This window comes from Sceloporus occidentalis, unplaced genomic scaffold, assembly GCF_023333645.1.
Source record: "Sceloporus occidentalis isolate IW3139 unplaced genomic scaffold, rSceOcc1.0.p SCAF_61, whole genome shotgun sequence".
Classification (NCBI taxonomy): Eukaryota; Metazoa; Chordata; class Lepidosauria; order Squamata; family Phrynosomatidae; genus Sceloporus; species Sceloporus occidentalis.
The window spans coordinates 627606-641838 of NW_028317041.1; the positions used below are offsets into that span (position 1 = coordinate 627606).

At 42.5% G+C, this 14233-nt stretch overlaps 1 protein-coding gene across 4 annotated transcripts in view; it reads right to left on the reverse strand.

Moving 5' to 3' along the window:
- The window catches only part of LOC149287386 (arfaptin-1-like), a 44233-nt gene extending 30250 nt beyond the window's left edge, over positions 1-13983 (reverse strand). For 2 of the 4 annotated variants that reach the window (XM_089492879.1, XM_089492877.1), the window contains exons 1-2: positions 13891-13983; positions 9953-10061 (exon numbers count right to left, since the gene is read on the reverse strand). In XM_089492879.1, the coding sequence (XP_089349005.1) occupies positions 9953-10061; positions 13891-13983 (202 nt within the window). Of the gene's footprint in view, positions 1-4100; positions 4110-4494; positions 4508-9945; positions 10062-13890 lie in introns of all 4 variants that reach the window. The other 2 variants (XM_089492880.1, XM_089492881.1) reach the window with 2 other exon arrangements.
- Positions 13984-14233: the final 250 nt, after the last annotated feature.

Consider the following 14233-nt stretch of genomic DNA (forward strand, 5'->3'; position numbering starts at 1 on the left):
AGATATTTTAGATCTTTAGAGTACGATTTTCAAGTCTAAAATGAAAACCATAATTCAGAAATAAAACACTAAAAACAATATATTTTAGTTGTGTCCTGAATTTCCTTCTCATGTCTATATAGTGTAATTTAGTTGTTGCAGCCCTAATCGATAAAATTGATTATCGATAATGAAAATCGTTGCCAACAAATTTAATTATCGATCAGTTGAATTGATTTTATTGAATAAGATGAGGGTTTTTTTTCAGAGCAATTGCTCTGTGACATCTGGGGACAGAGTGGCATATCAGGGGGGTATAAGGCATATCTGGGAGGCAGTGTGGAAAGCCTAGGCTCAAATTTGCATAACTGGGGGGGCAGATTGGGAAATTAAAACAAGAAATGTATTTTTATCAAAGATTTTTTATTCTGCTGTTTGTTTTTTACATTCAGTTTGTTCTAGGGAAGAAACAACGAATCGATAAAATCGATAATCGATAACGGAAATCGTTGTCGACGATTTCCGTTATCGATTAATCGAGTGATCGATTCGTTGTTTACTTACCTCCGCGAGCGTTCCCCGCTTCTGCAGTCTCCGCCTTCTTTTAGTTACGTGACGCGTTCCGGAGGTAAGTATTCTTCATGTCTGCGCGAATCGCTCTGTGCGAGTGGCTCTGTGCGAGTGGCTCCATTCTCACAGAGCGGTTCGCTCTGTGCGAGTGGCTCCAATCGCACAGAGCGATTCGCGGGGGTGGGGGTGGGGTTTCAGGGGATGCAGGGCAGGGTGTGAGTGTGGGTGCAGGGCAGAGTGGGGGTGGGGATGCAGGGCAGGGTGTGAGTGTGGGGGCAGGGCAGGAGACTGGGTGCAGGGCAGAGTGGGGGTGGGGATGCAGGGTGTGAGTGTGGGTGCAGGGCAGAGTGGGAGACTGGGTGCAGGGCAGGGTGTGAGTGTGGGTGCAGGGTGTGAGTGTGGGTGCAGGGTGTGAGTGTGGGGGCAGGGCAGAGTGGGTGCAGGGTGTGAGTGTGGGGGCAGGGTGTGAGTGTGGGGGCAGGGTGTGAGTGTGGGGGCAGGGTGTGAGTGTGGGGGCAGGGTGTGAGTGTGGGGGCAGGGCTGGGTGCAGGGCAGAGTTGGAGACTGGGTGCAGGGGCACAGTGCAAAGTGCTGGGTGCAAAGTGCCAGGGCTGGGTGCAAAGTGCCAGGGCTGGGTGCAAAGTGCCAGGGCTGGGTGCAAAGTGCCAGGGCTGGGTGCAAAGTGCCAGGGCTGGGTGCAAAGTGCTGGGTGCAAAGTGCTGGGCGCAAAGTGCTGGGCGCAAAGTGCTGGGCGCAAAGTGCCAGGGCTGGGCGCAAAGTGCCAGGGCTGGGCGCAAAGTGCTGGGTGCAAAGTGCCAGGGCTGGGGCAAAGTGCTGGGTGCAAAGTGCCAGGGCTGGGTGCAAAGTGCTGGGTGCAAAGTGCTGGGTGCAAAGTGCCAGGGCTGGAGCAAAGTTTCTTGAACAGTAATAGTCCACCTCTTTTCAGAATGTTTGGGGTTATTTTGTTTCATAAATATTGTGTTTGGGTTCTTGTACTTTGAAAATATTGTTTTTTATTACATCATAACAAAATAAGAATGTTAATGTAAATTTTAAGTTGTTTTTTTAACATCCAGTTCATTAAATTTTAAATAAATTAATCGGAAAAATAATCGGCCAACTAATCGATTATTAAAATAATCGTTAGTTGCAGCCCTAGTTTGTTCAATAAATTATTGAAAATAAACGAAAAATTAACATTTATCCGATTAATTGAAAAAATAATCAGCCAACTAATCGATAATGAAAACAGTTAGTTGTACGCCCTAGTGTAATTTAAAATTGCATTACGGTGACCAAAGCACACAGCAGGAGGAAGAGGACACAGGGAGGGTTTACCAAGCTCCAAGTGAAGGACCTCATTACACATACATCTTTCTATTTTGACTTACATTACTCGACTCGGGACACAGATGTACCTGAAGTATCATTCCCGGTAGCTATGGATCCTGGTTACATGTGGTTTGTCAAGGCTTGCCCTTGATGCCTGTAGTCTGGTCATAATCAATTCTATGACAGGCTGTCTGAAATTCATTAGTTGTCCCAATACCCTCATGTGCTCTAACCTCATTTAGCAGCCTTGTGTGGGAGGCAAGAGTTAATGTTTAGTAGTAGTTTCAGGACGACATGGAGCTTTTAGACTTGTCGGTCTTTTGAGTTTAACAAAATGATTGAAAGTAACATAAAAGATCTCCAAAGAATAAGCCCTTATTCTACTATAATTTCCATTTGACAGGTAGATCTTTTACAGTCTAAGCTGATGTCATACCCACCCATACAACACAGGAATAAAATGCAAAGCTTTAAAAAGCTGTAAATGTAACTTTTTTATTGAAATATATGTTTATGAAGGATTACACAAATCTTTAATGAGGCAGATATACAGCTTCAGAGTACTTATGTGGTAAAAGTTAGTAGTGTTATAAAAAGGAACCAGCATGAGAACAATGTTATTCATTTATCTCATATGATGGGAAGAATTAAACTAGAACATTATTTTATGGTCTGTACGGTATAAGGATCCCTTGCATGAGGAAGATATGAATCCAGGAAAAGAAAGTATAAGATAGCAGGGTCAGATAAAATCTGAAATTTGATTTTCTTTTCTAAATATTTCAAAATAATATTTCAAGAACTATGTTGCATTTATTGCTAATGGATCATGAAAACAGTCGTGGAATACTCATTCTTTCCAAGTCTATGTTATAAGGCAACATGTCTGTGTGATGTTCAAGAACAGCATTGTAGATGATCTCAGTTTTTTATGAATAAGAACCTAGTCTGATAGGGTTCTACAGGCGTGGAAACTGGTGCTAATTTGAGAGCCCATGAGTCCACACTCACTTTATTAAATACTGCAATTCGGTTACATCTCAAGTACAGAAACAGGTAATTGAAAAATATTGTTTAGTATTAAAAACAATTTCATCACTTCTAGATCCATACAAACATAGCATGCAGTGGGCCACTATAAAAGGGTGAATGTGAACAAGTGGTGAGCGCTGTGCTATAATAATTACCGCATTTGCTCGATTATAAGACTAGGTTTTTTTGTTTTTTGTTGAGTAAATGCTCTGAAAAATATCCCTCGTCTTATATTCGAGGTCGTCTTTTAATTAGACCTCAAATAGAGGTCTGATTATAAGACTAAAATCCAGATCCCCCGCAGCGCTGCAGGGGACACGTATCCCCCTCTCTGGCAGCATCTGCTGCTGTCGGCACTTCCTCTGGGGGGCTTCTATGACGGAGCACCGGCATCACATTCCGACAACACCTTTCGGTGCTCCACCATAGAAGCCCTGGCAGAAGTGCTGGCAGCAGCCCAGCCGCTGCCCCACTAGACACCAGGGAGTCTGAACCATAGGTCACAAGTAAAGGGACGTACTAGTAAGTCGGGAGGGGTTAAGAGTGGCATGGGGATGGGGTTCAATGGTTTTCTGGATGCAGAGTGGCATATAGGGGGTTAAAAGGCACGCCAGGGGGCAGAGTGGTATATAAGGGAGGGTAAAGTGGTATATAAGTGGGTATAAGGGGGCAGATGTGCATAACTGGGACTGAGTTTTTATTAAATATGAAAAAATTGTTTACATAGGGTAGTCTTTTATTCAGGCTTCTTTTTTTCCTAAATTTTGGGGGGGTCGTCTTATAATCAGGGTCTTCTTATAAGTGAGCAAATATGGTAGTCAGCAGATATTGTTAATAGATTGTTAATACGCCTTTAAGGAAATGCCAGCTCCTTGAAATGCACAGATTCATAAACATTTTGATCATGTTTCAGTAATGTGAGCTTTGGCATACTGCATTAAACCAAGATAAACTGGAGATCATACAGACGTGTAGATTATTATACACTAACCTACTGCAGTAACTACTCATTCTACCCAAGTGTTAAGTTGATCCAAATATTTTATATACAAAGCTGCGTTTTGCTTTACATGCAGTACAAAGAGTAGCTTGGTATAAATAGGTTTGGCCCATAGTTGATGTGTTCTAACAACGTAATAATTACACATTACTCAGCCTGGGTGTTACTCGGGGGCCTTGCTAAGTACATTGTTCAGCTTGCCAAGTAACCATAAAACGTGGCAGATGAGACAATGATGTGAAGTGGACTGACAATATAAAATGTATGTTATGCAATGATGTGCAAAAATGGAAATTTTTTTACTCACCGTAAATTCTTTTTTCCTTAATACAGTGGCAGTACGAACGGGTAAAGCCTCTTCCTGGACGAGAAGACGCTACGGCACAACAAAGGGTTAACAGAGAGGAACCCTCCCCCCTACCCATAAAGCCAGGCTCACCCTGAACGAATCAGTAAATAACAAGAACACCAAAACTGAATGCAAAAAAATAATTTATTTAGGGAGGGAAATTCGTACTGCCACTGTATTAAGGAAAAAGGAATTTATGGTGAGTAAAAAATTTCCATTTTTCCTGCCATACAGTGGCAGTACGACTGGGATGTAACAAGATCCCTAAAGAATGGGAGGGAACCAACTCCTAGGTAACAACCGCCTGGAGCACCTTACGCCCGAAATCTGCTGCAGAGGATGAGAAGACGTCTAGCCGGTAGTGACGAACAAAGGTATTGAATGATGACCACGTAGCCGCTTTGCAAATATCTTCTGGTGAAGCAGAAGCCTTCTCAGCCCATGAAGCAGACACAGCCCTGGTGGAGTGGGCCGTGACAGGAGACAAAAGAGGAACGTCAGAGACTTGATAGCCCATACGAATAGTTCCCGTGATCCATCTTGCTAGGGAAGCCTTTGAGGCAGCTTTCCCTGCCGAACGACCAGACCAAGAAATGAACAATTGGTCAGTGGAACGGATGGAGGCAGTCCTAGAAATATATAACTCAAGGGCTCTCTTGACATCTAACATGTGCCATTTGACTTCTTCCGGAGAGGTGGGAGATGGAAAAAATGATGGAAGAACCAGAGGTTGATTTATAGCAGATTTGGATAAGACCTTCGGCAGAAAGGAAGGCTGAAGGTGGAGAACAACTTTATCCTGATGGAAGATGGTAAACTTCTCCGAGGAAGAAAGGGCTTGGATTTCTCCCAAAAACACTGTCTTAAACGATAAGATCTTCAACGGAACTTCCTCCAAGGGTTCAAACGGAGGCGAGCAGAGAGCGTGAAGAACCACCGTAAGATCCCAAGCTGGAAAGTGAGCCCTTCTTGGCGGACACTGAATGGTGATGGCCTTAAAAAATCGTCTGACCAGCAAATGAGAAGCTAGGTCTTCCAGAAAAAAATGACTAAGGGCCGAAACCTGACCTTTAAGGGTAGAGACACTGAGGCCCACGGAAAATCCATCCTTCAAAAACAGCAAAATGGAGTTGACTGTAGGAGGAAAAACCGAAAAGTCCCTAGAGGCATACCAGAGAAGGAACTTCTTCCAGATCCGAAAATAAATCTTTGAAGTAGAGCCTCTAACTGATTTTAACAGCAAGTCAGATAAATCATCCTCAACACCTTGAACCCGCAGAATCATCCTTGCAGTAGCCAGGCCGTCAACTTGAACATCTGGAGCTGATCCAGATGCAGAGCCCCATCGTCCAGCAAGTGATCTGAATGAGGCAGTTCCCAACACGTTAGACTTAGTTGTTTTAGGAGGGAGAACCAGTTGCGGTTTGGCCAATATGGGATGACGGCTAAGACCCACGCTCTGTCTGAACGGATCTTCTGGAGGACGCGGGGAATCAATGCGACAGGAGGAAAAACATAAGCCAGACGGAAATCCCACTTCATGGACAGAGAATCTTGCCTGTTGAGAGAGGCAAAAATTGGAACTTTCCTGTTGCTTCTGGACGCCATCAGATCTATCTCCGGGAGGCCAAATCTTGACATCAGGGAGGCGAAGGTCCCCTTGGTTAAAGACCACTCTGCTTGTGACCATCTTAGCCTGCTGAGATCGTCCGCAATGGTATTGTCGCATCCTCTTATGTGTGTAGCTGATATGTCTTCCAGATGCTGCTGGGCCCAACTCATCAGAACAGAGCACAGGACCTAAAGGCTCCTTACCCGAGTACCCCCTTGCCTGTTTATGTATGCAACCGTCGTGGCGTTGTCAGACTGTATCCTCACTGCACGACCCTCCAACAGGGTTCTGAAGGCTACGAGGGCAAGAAGAACCGCTTTTAATTCCCGAAAATTGGATGAACGACGCGAATCTCCTGGAGACCATACGCCTTGTCGGAAAAGACAATTTAAATGGGCGCCCCATCCGATGCCGGAAGCATCCGTGGTATTACCCATTTGGGGGAACGAAAAGAAAGGCCTCTGGAAAGATTCTAAGGTGTTCTCCACCAGGTAAGGTGGGATAAGACTTGACTTGCGATCGCAACATCTAGATCCAGGTCTTCCTCTCGTCTTGACCAATTCCGTAGAATATCCCATTGAAGGGGCCGCAGTTGAGCTCTTGCCCACTTGATCGCCGGGATGGATGCCGTAAGGAGACCAAGGATGCTCATGGCTTTCCTGATAGTGCAAGTTGGGTGTAATTGAAGGGACCTGATCTCCTTTTTGATCTTCTTGATTTTTGATAACGGTAGAAAAAATTGTTGAGATATTGAATCCACTCCTAAGCCAAGGAACTGAATCCTCGTGGAAGGGATGAGGTTGGACTTCTTGCGGTTGATAATCCAGCCGTGATTTTCCAGAAACTGCATCGTGGTGGCCAGGTCTGCCCGGAGTTTCCTTGGAGACTCGGCCTTGATGAGCCAGTCGTTGAGGTAGGGAACTATGTAAATCCCCTTTTCCCGCAGCGATGCAGTCAACGGACACAAAATCTTTGTGAAGATTCTTGGGGCCGAGGATAGACCGAACGGAAGTGCCTTGAATTGGAAATGATGAACGACTCCACGAATTCGGAATGCAAACCTCAGAAATCTTCTGGAAGACTGTACAATTGGGACGTGAAGGTATGCGTCCTTCAGGTCCAAGGTTGCCATGACGTCTCCTTGCTGAAGCAACTGGGCGACCAAAGATAAATTCTCCATCCGGAAGTGGCGATACGGTATGCAGCTGTTCACTTTCCTTAGATCCAAAACGGGGCGAAAGGATCCGTCCGGTTTTGGGACTAGGAAGAGTCTGGAATACACTCCTTGGAAGTGTAGTGAAGCCTGAACCCTCTCTATGACTCCTTTTGAAAGGAGAGACAGGCAAGCCGAATTAAGTGCCAAATTTTTTTAATTGGGATGGGTATGAGGAAATCAGGAACTGACTTCTGGGAAGTGACGAAAAACTGATCTTGTATCCCTCTGAAATGAGATTCCGAATACACTTGCTGCGCGTCGTCTGTTCCCAAACATGAGTGAACTGCTGCAGCCTTCCCCCTACTTTGTCAGAATTTTCTTTTTTCTTGTTTCTTGGGAGCCACCGAGGATAAGCCCATATTGCGAGCTGAAATCTTCACCATTTCCTGAGATGAATCCGTAAGAAGACTATTGGACAATCTCAAATTCTTTAGTAGTTGAGAAATTTCGGAGTCTTGATCGTCCGGGTAAGCACTCTTCCAAGGCCTGTAACCAATAGCTTTGAGCCCTGGAGACCGAGACTCCTCCAAGGGGAATGGTTGTTTTTTTCGACAATTGAGCTATTTGGACGTCAACCTTGAGGGGCTCATCGCAACGCTCATCACTCTGGAGCTTGAAAAGGTGTTTAAAATGCCTGGATATAAAAACCCTCTTCCCCGGGTATTTCCATTCTCTTTCCATAAGTTGCTTCAGCTTGGGAAGAACAGGAAACCCTTAACTTTATTAACCTCTTCGTCCGATACAATACGAGTCACCTCTTTGGTGAATTTCCGAAGTCCTTGGGGAGGAAAAACGGCCTCCTCCTCTGAACTGAACGAAGTTGTAGAGCTTGAGGACTGAGAGATTTCACCAGATGATAGCTCTGATCTGGAAGATGACCGAGATCTTTTGCCCTACTCGAAACCTTTGACTGGGCTTGAGCTGCAGAAACCTGAAAAGCCTCAAAGGTCTGCGCTAGGTTTTCCTGGAACCATCCCAGGAAGGATTGCAAGTCTTTCTGCTTTTCTTTAGAAAGTTGCTCTGCCGCGCAGGCATTACACATCTTTTTCCTGCATCTGTCAGGAAGAGGGGTAGCACACTCAGAGCAAGCTGCATGCTTTGACTTAAAAGTGGCCTTCCTCAGAGTGGGAGCAGGTTTCTTGTCTTTATCCCCCGGAGAAACCGGACTAGACATCTGGTAAAAGACAACAAATAGTGAGTGTAGAAACAAAGCCAAATTTTTTTATTTTTTTTTAATATATATTATATATATATATATATATATATATATATATATATATATATATATAAAAATAAAATCTTCTGGAGAGAGAGAAAAAAATGAAGGAAAAGATAAATAATCTTACCTCCAAATCCTCTGAACCGTGTGGGGGGGCTGGTGACACGGTATCCTGTGCTGAACAATGCCCATGCAGACAGACAGGATGATTTCAAACCTTTTAAAGGTTTGAATTTGGCGCCCTCCAGAAGATCCGATACGCGCATGCGCAGTAGCGCGATCGGATCTTCAGTGGAACGCAACGCCACCCAAGCGTGCGTTCCACTCACTGCGCACAGCCGGAAGAATAAAGCTGATCCGTCCAAACCCCTCCGTAACTCAAACGCTACGGAGGGGACCTCGCTCTGCTCACCACCCGAGGAGCAATCGGAGGATGAAGACCCCCAGGCAGCAACCCGTGCGCCTCACCAGACTGAAGATCTTTGGGGAAACATCCCCAGCTGTAGGAACCGTCCATCCCTGTAACGGGACAAGAAGAAACCGATTCGTTCAGGGTGAGCCTGGCTTTATGGGTAGGGGGGGAGGGTTCCTCTCTGTTAACCCTTTGTTGTGCCGTAGCGTCTTTTTGTCCAGGAAGAGGCTTTACCCGTTAGTACTGCCACTGTATGGCAAGAAAAAATAGGTAAGCCAATACATTGACAATTTAAGGACAATAGCTAGAATGTTTAAATAAATGCTCAGCCTGTACTGCTAACATTTTACAAAATGAGAAAATTGTGAAGAAAAAAAAAAAAAGGGCAAAACAGTCCAAAATTTGCAGTTCCATCTGGGCTAGTGTTAGAAATATTAAACATGAAACAATACTGCAGAATATGTTAATATGTTACTCTCTTATCACAGAAACATAGCAAGATATTTTAGGGTACCTATGTAAACGCCCGTAATTTACTTTGTGTAATACAAACGTATGATTTGTCACCTTGTTGCTAGGTGTTTTTACATTTTAAAAACATACAAACTGTTCTGCAAGAAGGAAAAATGTATAGGCATTTATGTGCGAAAAGTCTAGTACAGGACATTTCGTCAATCCTCCGCTTGCCTAAGGGGGCATACTGACAGATAATGTATTTAGGAAATAACGCATGTCGGAAATTGATCAGATCACCCTAATCCTAATATTGCTTTGTCAGGGAAACAACAGACATAACGAGAACAATAAAACAATCCAAACAGGTGAAAACATAGTTTCAAGAAGTCTGGTTATCCTCCAAAGGTATGATTCAATTTTTCTAATCAAAACCCGGGTGGTAGAGGCACATGCAGAAGAATGGACGGATCATACCTTTGTACTGGGTCCATTTTATGGTAAAGGAAAAAATGAACACACATTCTTTGTTTACTATGGTATATCTTGCAGCTTAGTTATATTGGGATGGAAAAAATAATGGCATCAGAGCAATCTACATCATGCGCGAAACATTAGAAAGCTGTCCAATTGTCCATACACTTCATAACTAAATATTTCAATGACTCAGTCAACAGTTTTGGGGTGAATACTATTTAGTAAATCCCATAAAACAGTGTCAGTTTAATTCATATGATGAGGTAATCATTTACTAGACATAATGGTTAAGACCTCTTACCTTGAAGGGTACCAGCCTCGATAATTCCTTCATTATTGCCGTCTAAACTACGGGACGTGATCTGTGTTTCCGAAAGACCAAGTCCAGCAGGTATTGATCTCTTTAGGTCCTGGAGAAGAGAACAAAAAGCCATGTCACAATGCTACTTTAAAGTACATTTGAGCGTTATGTTATTGTATTTTACATTTTATATACACTTCATACATTGAATTCATAATTGAGTTCATAATACTGATAAACCCCGTTGGACGTGAGCATCACTATATGCATTAATAAAACAAATGGTAGCATTAAACCGATCATAGCTGTGATCAAAGCTATGATTAAACCGATCATAGCTGTGTGTGGGACAAAAAAGGAAACATGAGATCTATAACAGAGGCTATTACTACAATTTATAACATTATCTGACCACCAAACATGTGCTGGCGTTTCCATGAGGCCCTGTAACGCTGTGGAAAGTTCAGGTGCCCTTGATAAGGATTCATTTCAAGCGCTCATCTCTGGGGTAACTCCTCTAACTCGGGTTGCTGCATGTACCCCCCCCCCCCCCCGGCTTCAGGCAAAGCATGTAGTAAATACGCTGGTAAAGCCAATGGTGTCCTAGAGTTTGTATATTAGACCAAATTCTTACAATCAAATAAGCAACAGGATAAAAACTCTAGCTTTCTTAAGATTAGACCGAGTTGAGGATTCATTATTAGTTTCATAGCTCTTACAGATAGAAAAATACTCTGTTCTTGCAGTTCTATTAAGATTCATTTGGGAATCTATCACATGGTTGGCCACTGATGGCTGGCTTAACACAGGCCTATGTATGACTGGAGAGCAAACTAATCACTGAAGATTATGGATATCCACTTATTTCGTATATTTAAAAAATACAATCTTGGCAGAGTATGCCGTTTACATCAAATACTTTGAAGGTAACTGTAGACCAATACACTAAAACTAAAAACCTGCACCCCTAAAGTCAACTTTGTTACTGTATGCAGCAGCCTTCATCTCAAAAGTGGAAAAAAAAAGGGGGGGTAAAAGCATTAAAATGTCATTAAGTTACTTTTCCCACACTATTCATGCTGAAGAACACGGAGGAGAAGTTTAAGAGCTGCAATTAAGGGAATAAAGCACAAAGCGGTCTAATGGATTTCCTACTTCAAATACGCAGACACAGCTATTCCAATTAGTCATTCCTGCTGTCCTCTCTTGCTATCCAGCGGAACAAAAGAAAGGTCACTAAACTAGGGAGCAAGGGGATGGCATAATCACCCAACATCTGTGCGTACACACACACACACACACACACACACACACACACACACACTGCAGGCTGGCAAAGCCACCAGGACTATGACTAGCAGCGAAAGGAACACACTAAAGACCTAATAGAGCAGACTTAGGGTAGTGGGGCAGAGGCTTTTTTTTTCGTTTTTTTTTTTTTTATTACTTTTGAAAGCAGGGAAAGACTTGTTTCCTAGACCTACGCTTTTGTGTTCTGAAAAAATAAAAAAAAGAGAACGTTTGGAAGGAAAAGCACACACAGTATTTACGGCCAAGCACAATAAAAGTAGAGAAAAAAATGCTGTTTAAGAAACCACGAGTATAAAAATATTTTACATCCTTAAATCTAAATTACACAAGTGCCTGTTCTATTCAACAATTTAAAGCCTATTACACGGCATAACAATGGGACCTTCGGTGTTTTTCTACGTACAAGGTCAAGATTGGTGGTGCAACCAGATTATTAATACAATTATTCTTGATTTTATACTTGTAACTAGAAAAAAAGAATAAACAGGAGGCAACTTCTGGAAAGAAAAAAATTAAATACTAATGGAATCTTAGCTGACCAAATCACACACGTTATGCCACAAGCACCAAATCACTGATCCCGGTAAGGCACAGATCAGGTGGAAAGTTGCCTTCTTGGTTGAAATAAAGCCATACCACGAGATTCTGACTGGACTGTGATCGGGGGCAATCAGAGTCAATCCCTTATACAGTGGGGTGTCAAGGTCTGTATATCTGTCAATTACACGGCGTGAGTCCCTGTTGCCCAGCTTTGTATCACATACTGAGGATCCCATGCAATACATTGTAGATGAGCAATGTAAAGCCACTAGGAATTTACCATATATCACATAACGTTAGACTTATGTCAGCAAATGTCTCAGCAACTTGGTATAAGACTCCATGGAACGGTTTTATTGTGAACACTTATGAACTGGGGTTTTGTAGTGGTTTAAGTCACTGTACAGGATACTTATGAAGTATATATAGGAAAAACTGGAACACACATTAGACATTGACCTACATAAATATGGTAAAACAAAATTAACCGGCACATAGCATAGCTATCTAAACTCGGAAGGTTGGAAGGCATATCAGTAATATTTTCCTCTCCTATGGTAATGGTATGGTATGGTATGAGTAATTCAGTTTTATAGCAAAAAGATTTTAACACTGGTGGTTATTATAGTTTGGTGGAAGAACCAACATGCATAGCAGATAATGACATTTTAGAGATTAAGCTGGTTGTGCTTCTATGATTCATGTTCTGCAGCATATGACCCGATTCCAAACACTATAATCATCTTCCTCGTAAATCACATACCAACCTAACCAGCTGAAAGTGAAAAAGAAAAAAAAAAACTGCCTACCTAATCAATAACAAAGAAAAACGTATCCTAAAAAAAAAAAAAGGTCCTCCTATGATGCATTAGAACCACTTCATGGGGCCACCACGATACATGACCAGTCCTGACAGCTGACGACACTGCAAGTTCTTCTACACAGAAGGTAAAGGAAGTATTTTCTTCTCTTTACTTGGCAGACATAAAAAAAACTCTGTGCTTCACTCAGCATAGTTATTATTATCTCTTATTTTTGCATCGCCAACAATTTACGTAGCGATTGCACTTAGTTTCTTGGGCTTATTTTAAATACTGATCCACTTTATGTAGCATTTATTATTTCGGTCCGTAGCAATGCCCTGGTCAAAAATCATGGGATGATCAGTGACATAACTACCGCGGGTGCAGAAAAACATTTTGCATCAAACCCAAGCAAGCCTTTCACTTCTCCCAGCGCTTGAGCAATCTAATTAAAAGAGAACCTACAGGTTAGTAATTTACAGGGAAGTTGAATGTGCCCGAAGGCTGATTAAGAATTTAAGTTAAAATGACAGGTCCCTAGGATTGCCTCATTGCCAGATTTGCTGCACCTACTATTTTGCTGCAGCCTCTCCCTGCTGCCTATAAAAATAAACCTGTTGGCATACTTTGCTCGTATAAAAATACCCCAGCCCTCTTGTTTTGTAAGGTTTATCCAAAGTTTTATTTTTCCTCCTAGGTGACTGACAGCAATCCGTTTACGCGCTGTACTGAAACATGAGAGGTTAATTAAGCGATATGGAGTCTGAATGTCTGAAGAAACAATGTTTGCCGTAGCTTGCAGACGGCGATTAGTGGGTGTTATAGCGTACCTATACATTTCACACCTTGGATTCTCATAGTGGCTTTAATTGCACAAGCATACCTCAGCCCAGGACAATGCACTTTCTATCGTTTACAGCTTCATAAACAGTGCCTCCTGTCTGAATTACTGTATTGTTGCATACTTGTGCCACTGAAGGTTATTAGATCTTCAACCAAAACCAAATATTATTTAAAAGACAATGTAACTGATGAAACAACACATAGCTATGTTAAATGTCATTCGCTTATTAAAGTTAATTATGCACCAGCCACTGGCCTCGTGTGAAAAAATAGATGCTCATTAGACTCAAAACCTAGTTATGCCAACGTTAGCAACAGCAATAAAGTGCTTCCCGTAGTTATTGTTCGGTCTCCCGGTGCCGCGGAGGAATTCTGGCCCGGTCTTCCACGTATGTCTTATGGTAATAACTGGAACAGGAGACAAGCAGGAAATCTAGTTACCAAGTTATAGCCGTGTTCTTCTGGATCGTCAATCTCTCCATTGCTGGTAACGGGTATTTCAGCAGCTGTGCTTCTTGGTGAGTCTTCAGCCATTGTAAGCTGCTGCAAAAAGTAAATAAGAATTAGATATCAAATCATTGGCTGCTGCAAACTCCACTAAACATATTTCTTACTGTGAAATAGTGAATGCCTATTCCTGTGAAATAGTGAATGCCTATTCCTCGTGGGGGTGGGGGGGGGGGGGTTGGTGTGTGTGTGTGTATGTGTGTATTATATATATATATATATATATATATATATATATATATATATATATATATATATATATCTCCACATCAGAGGT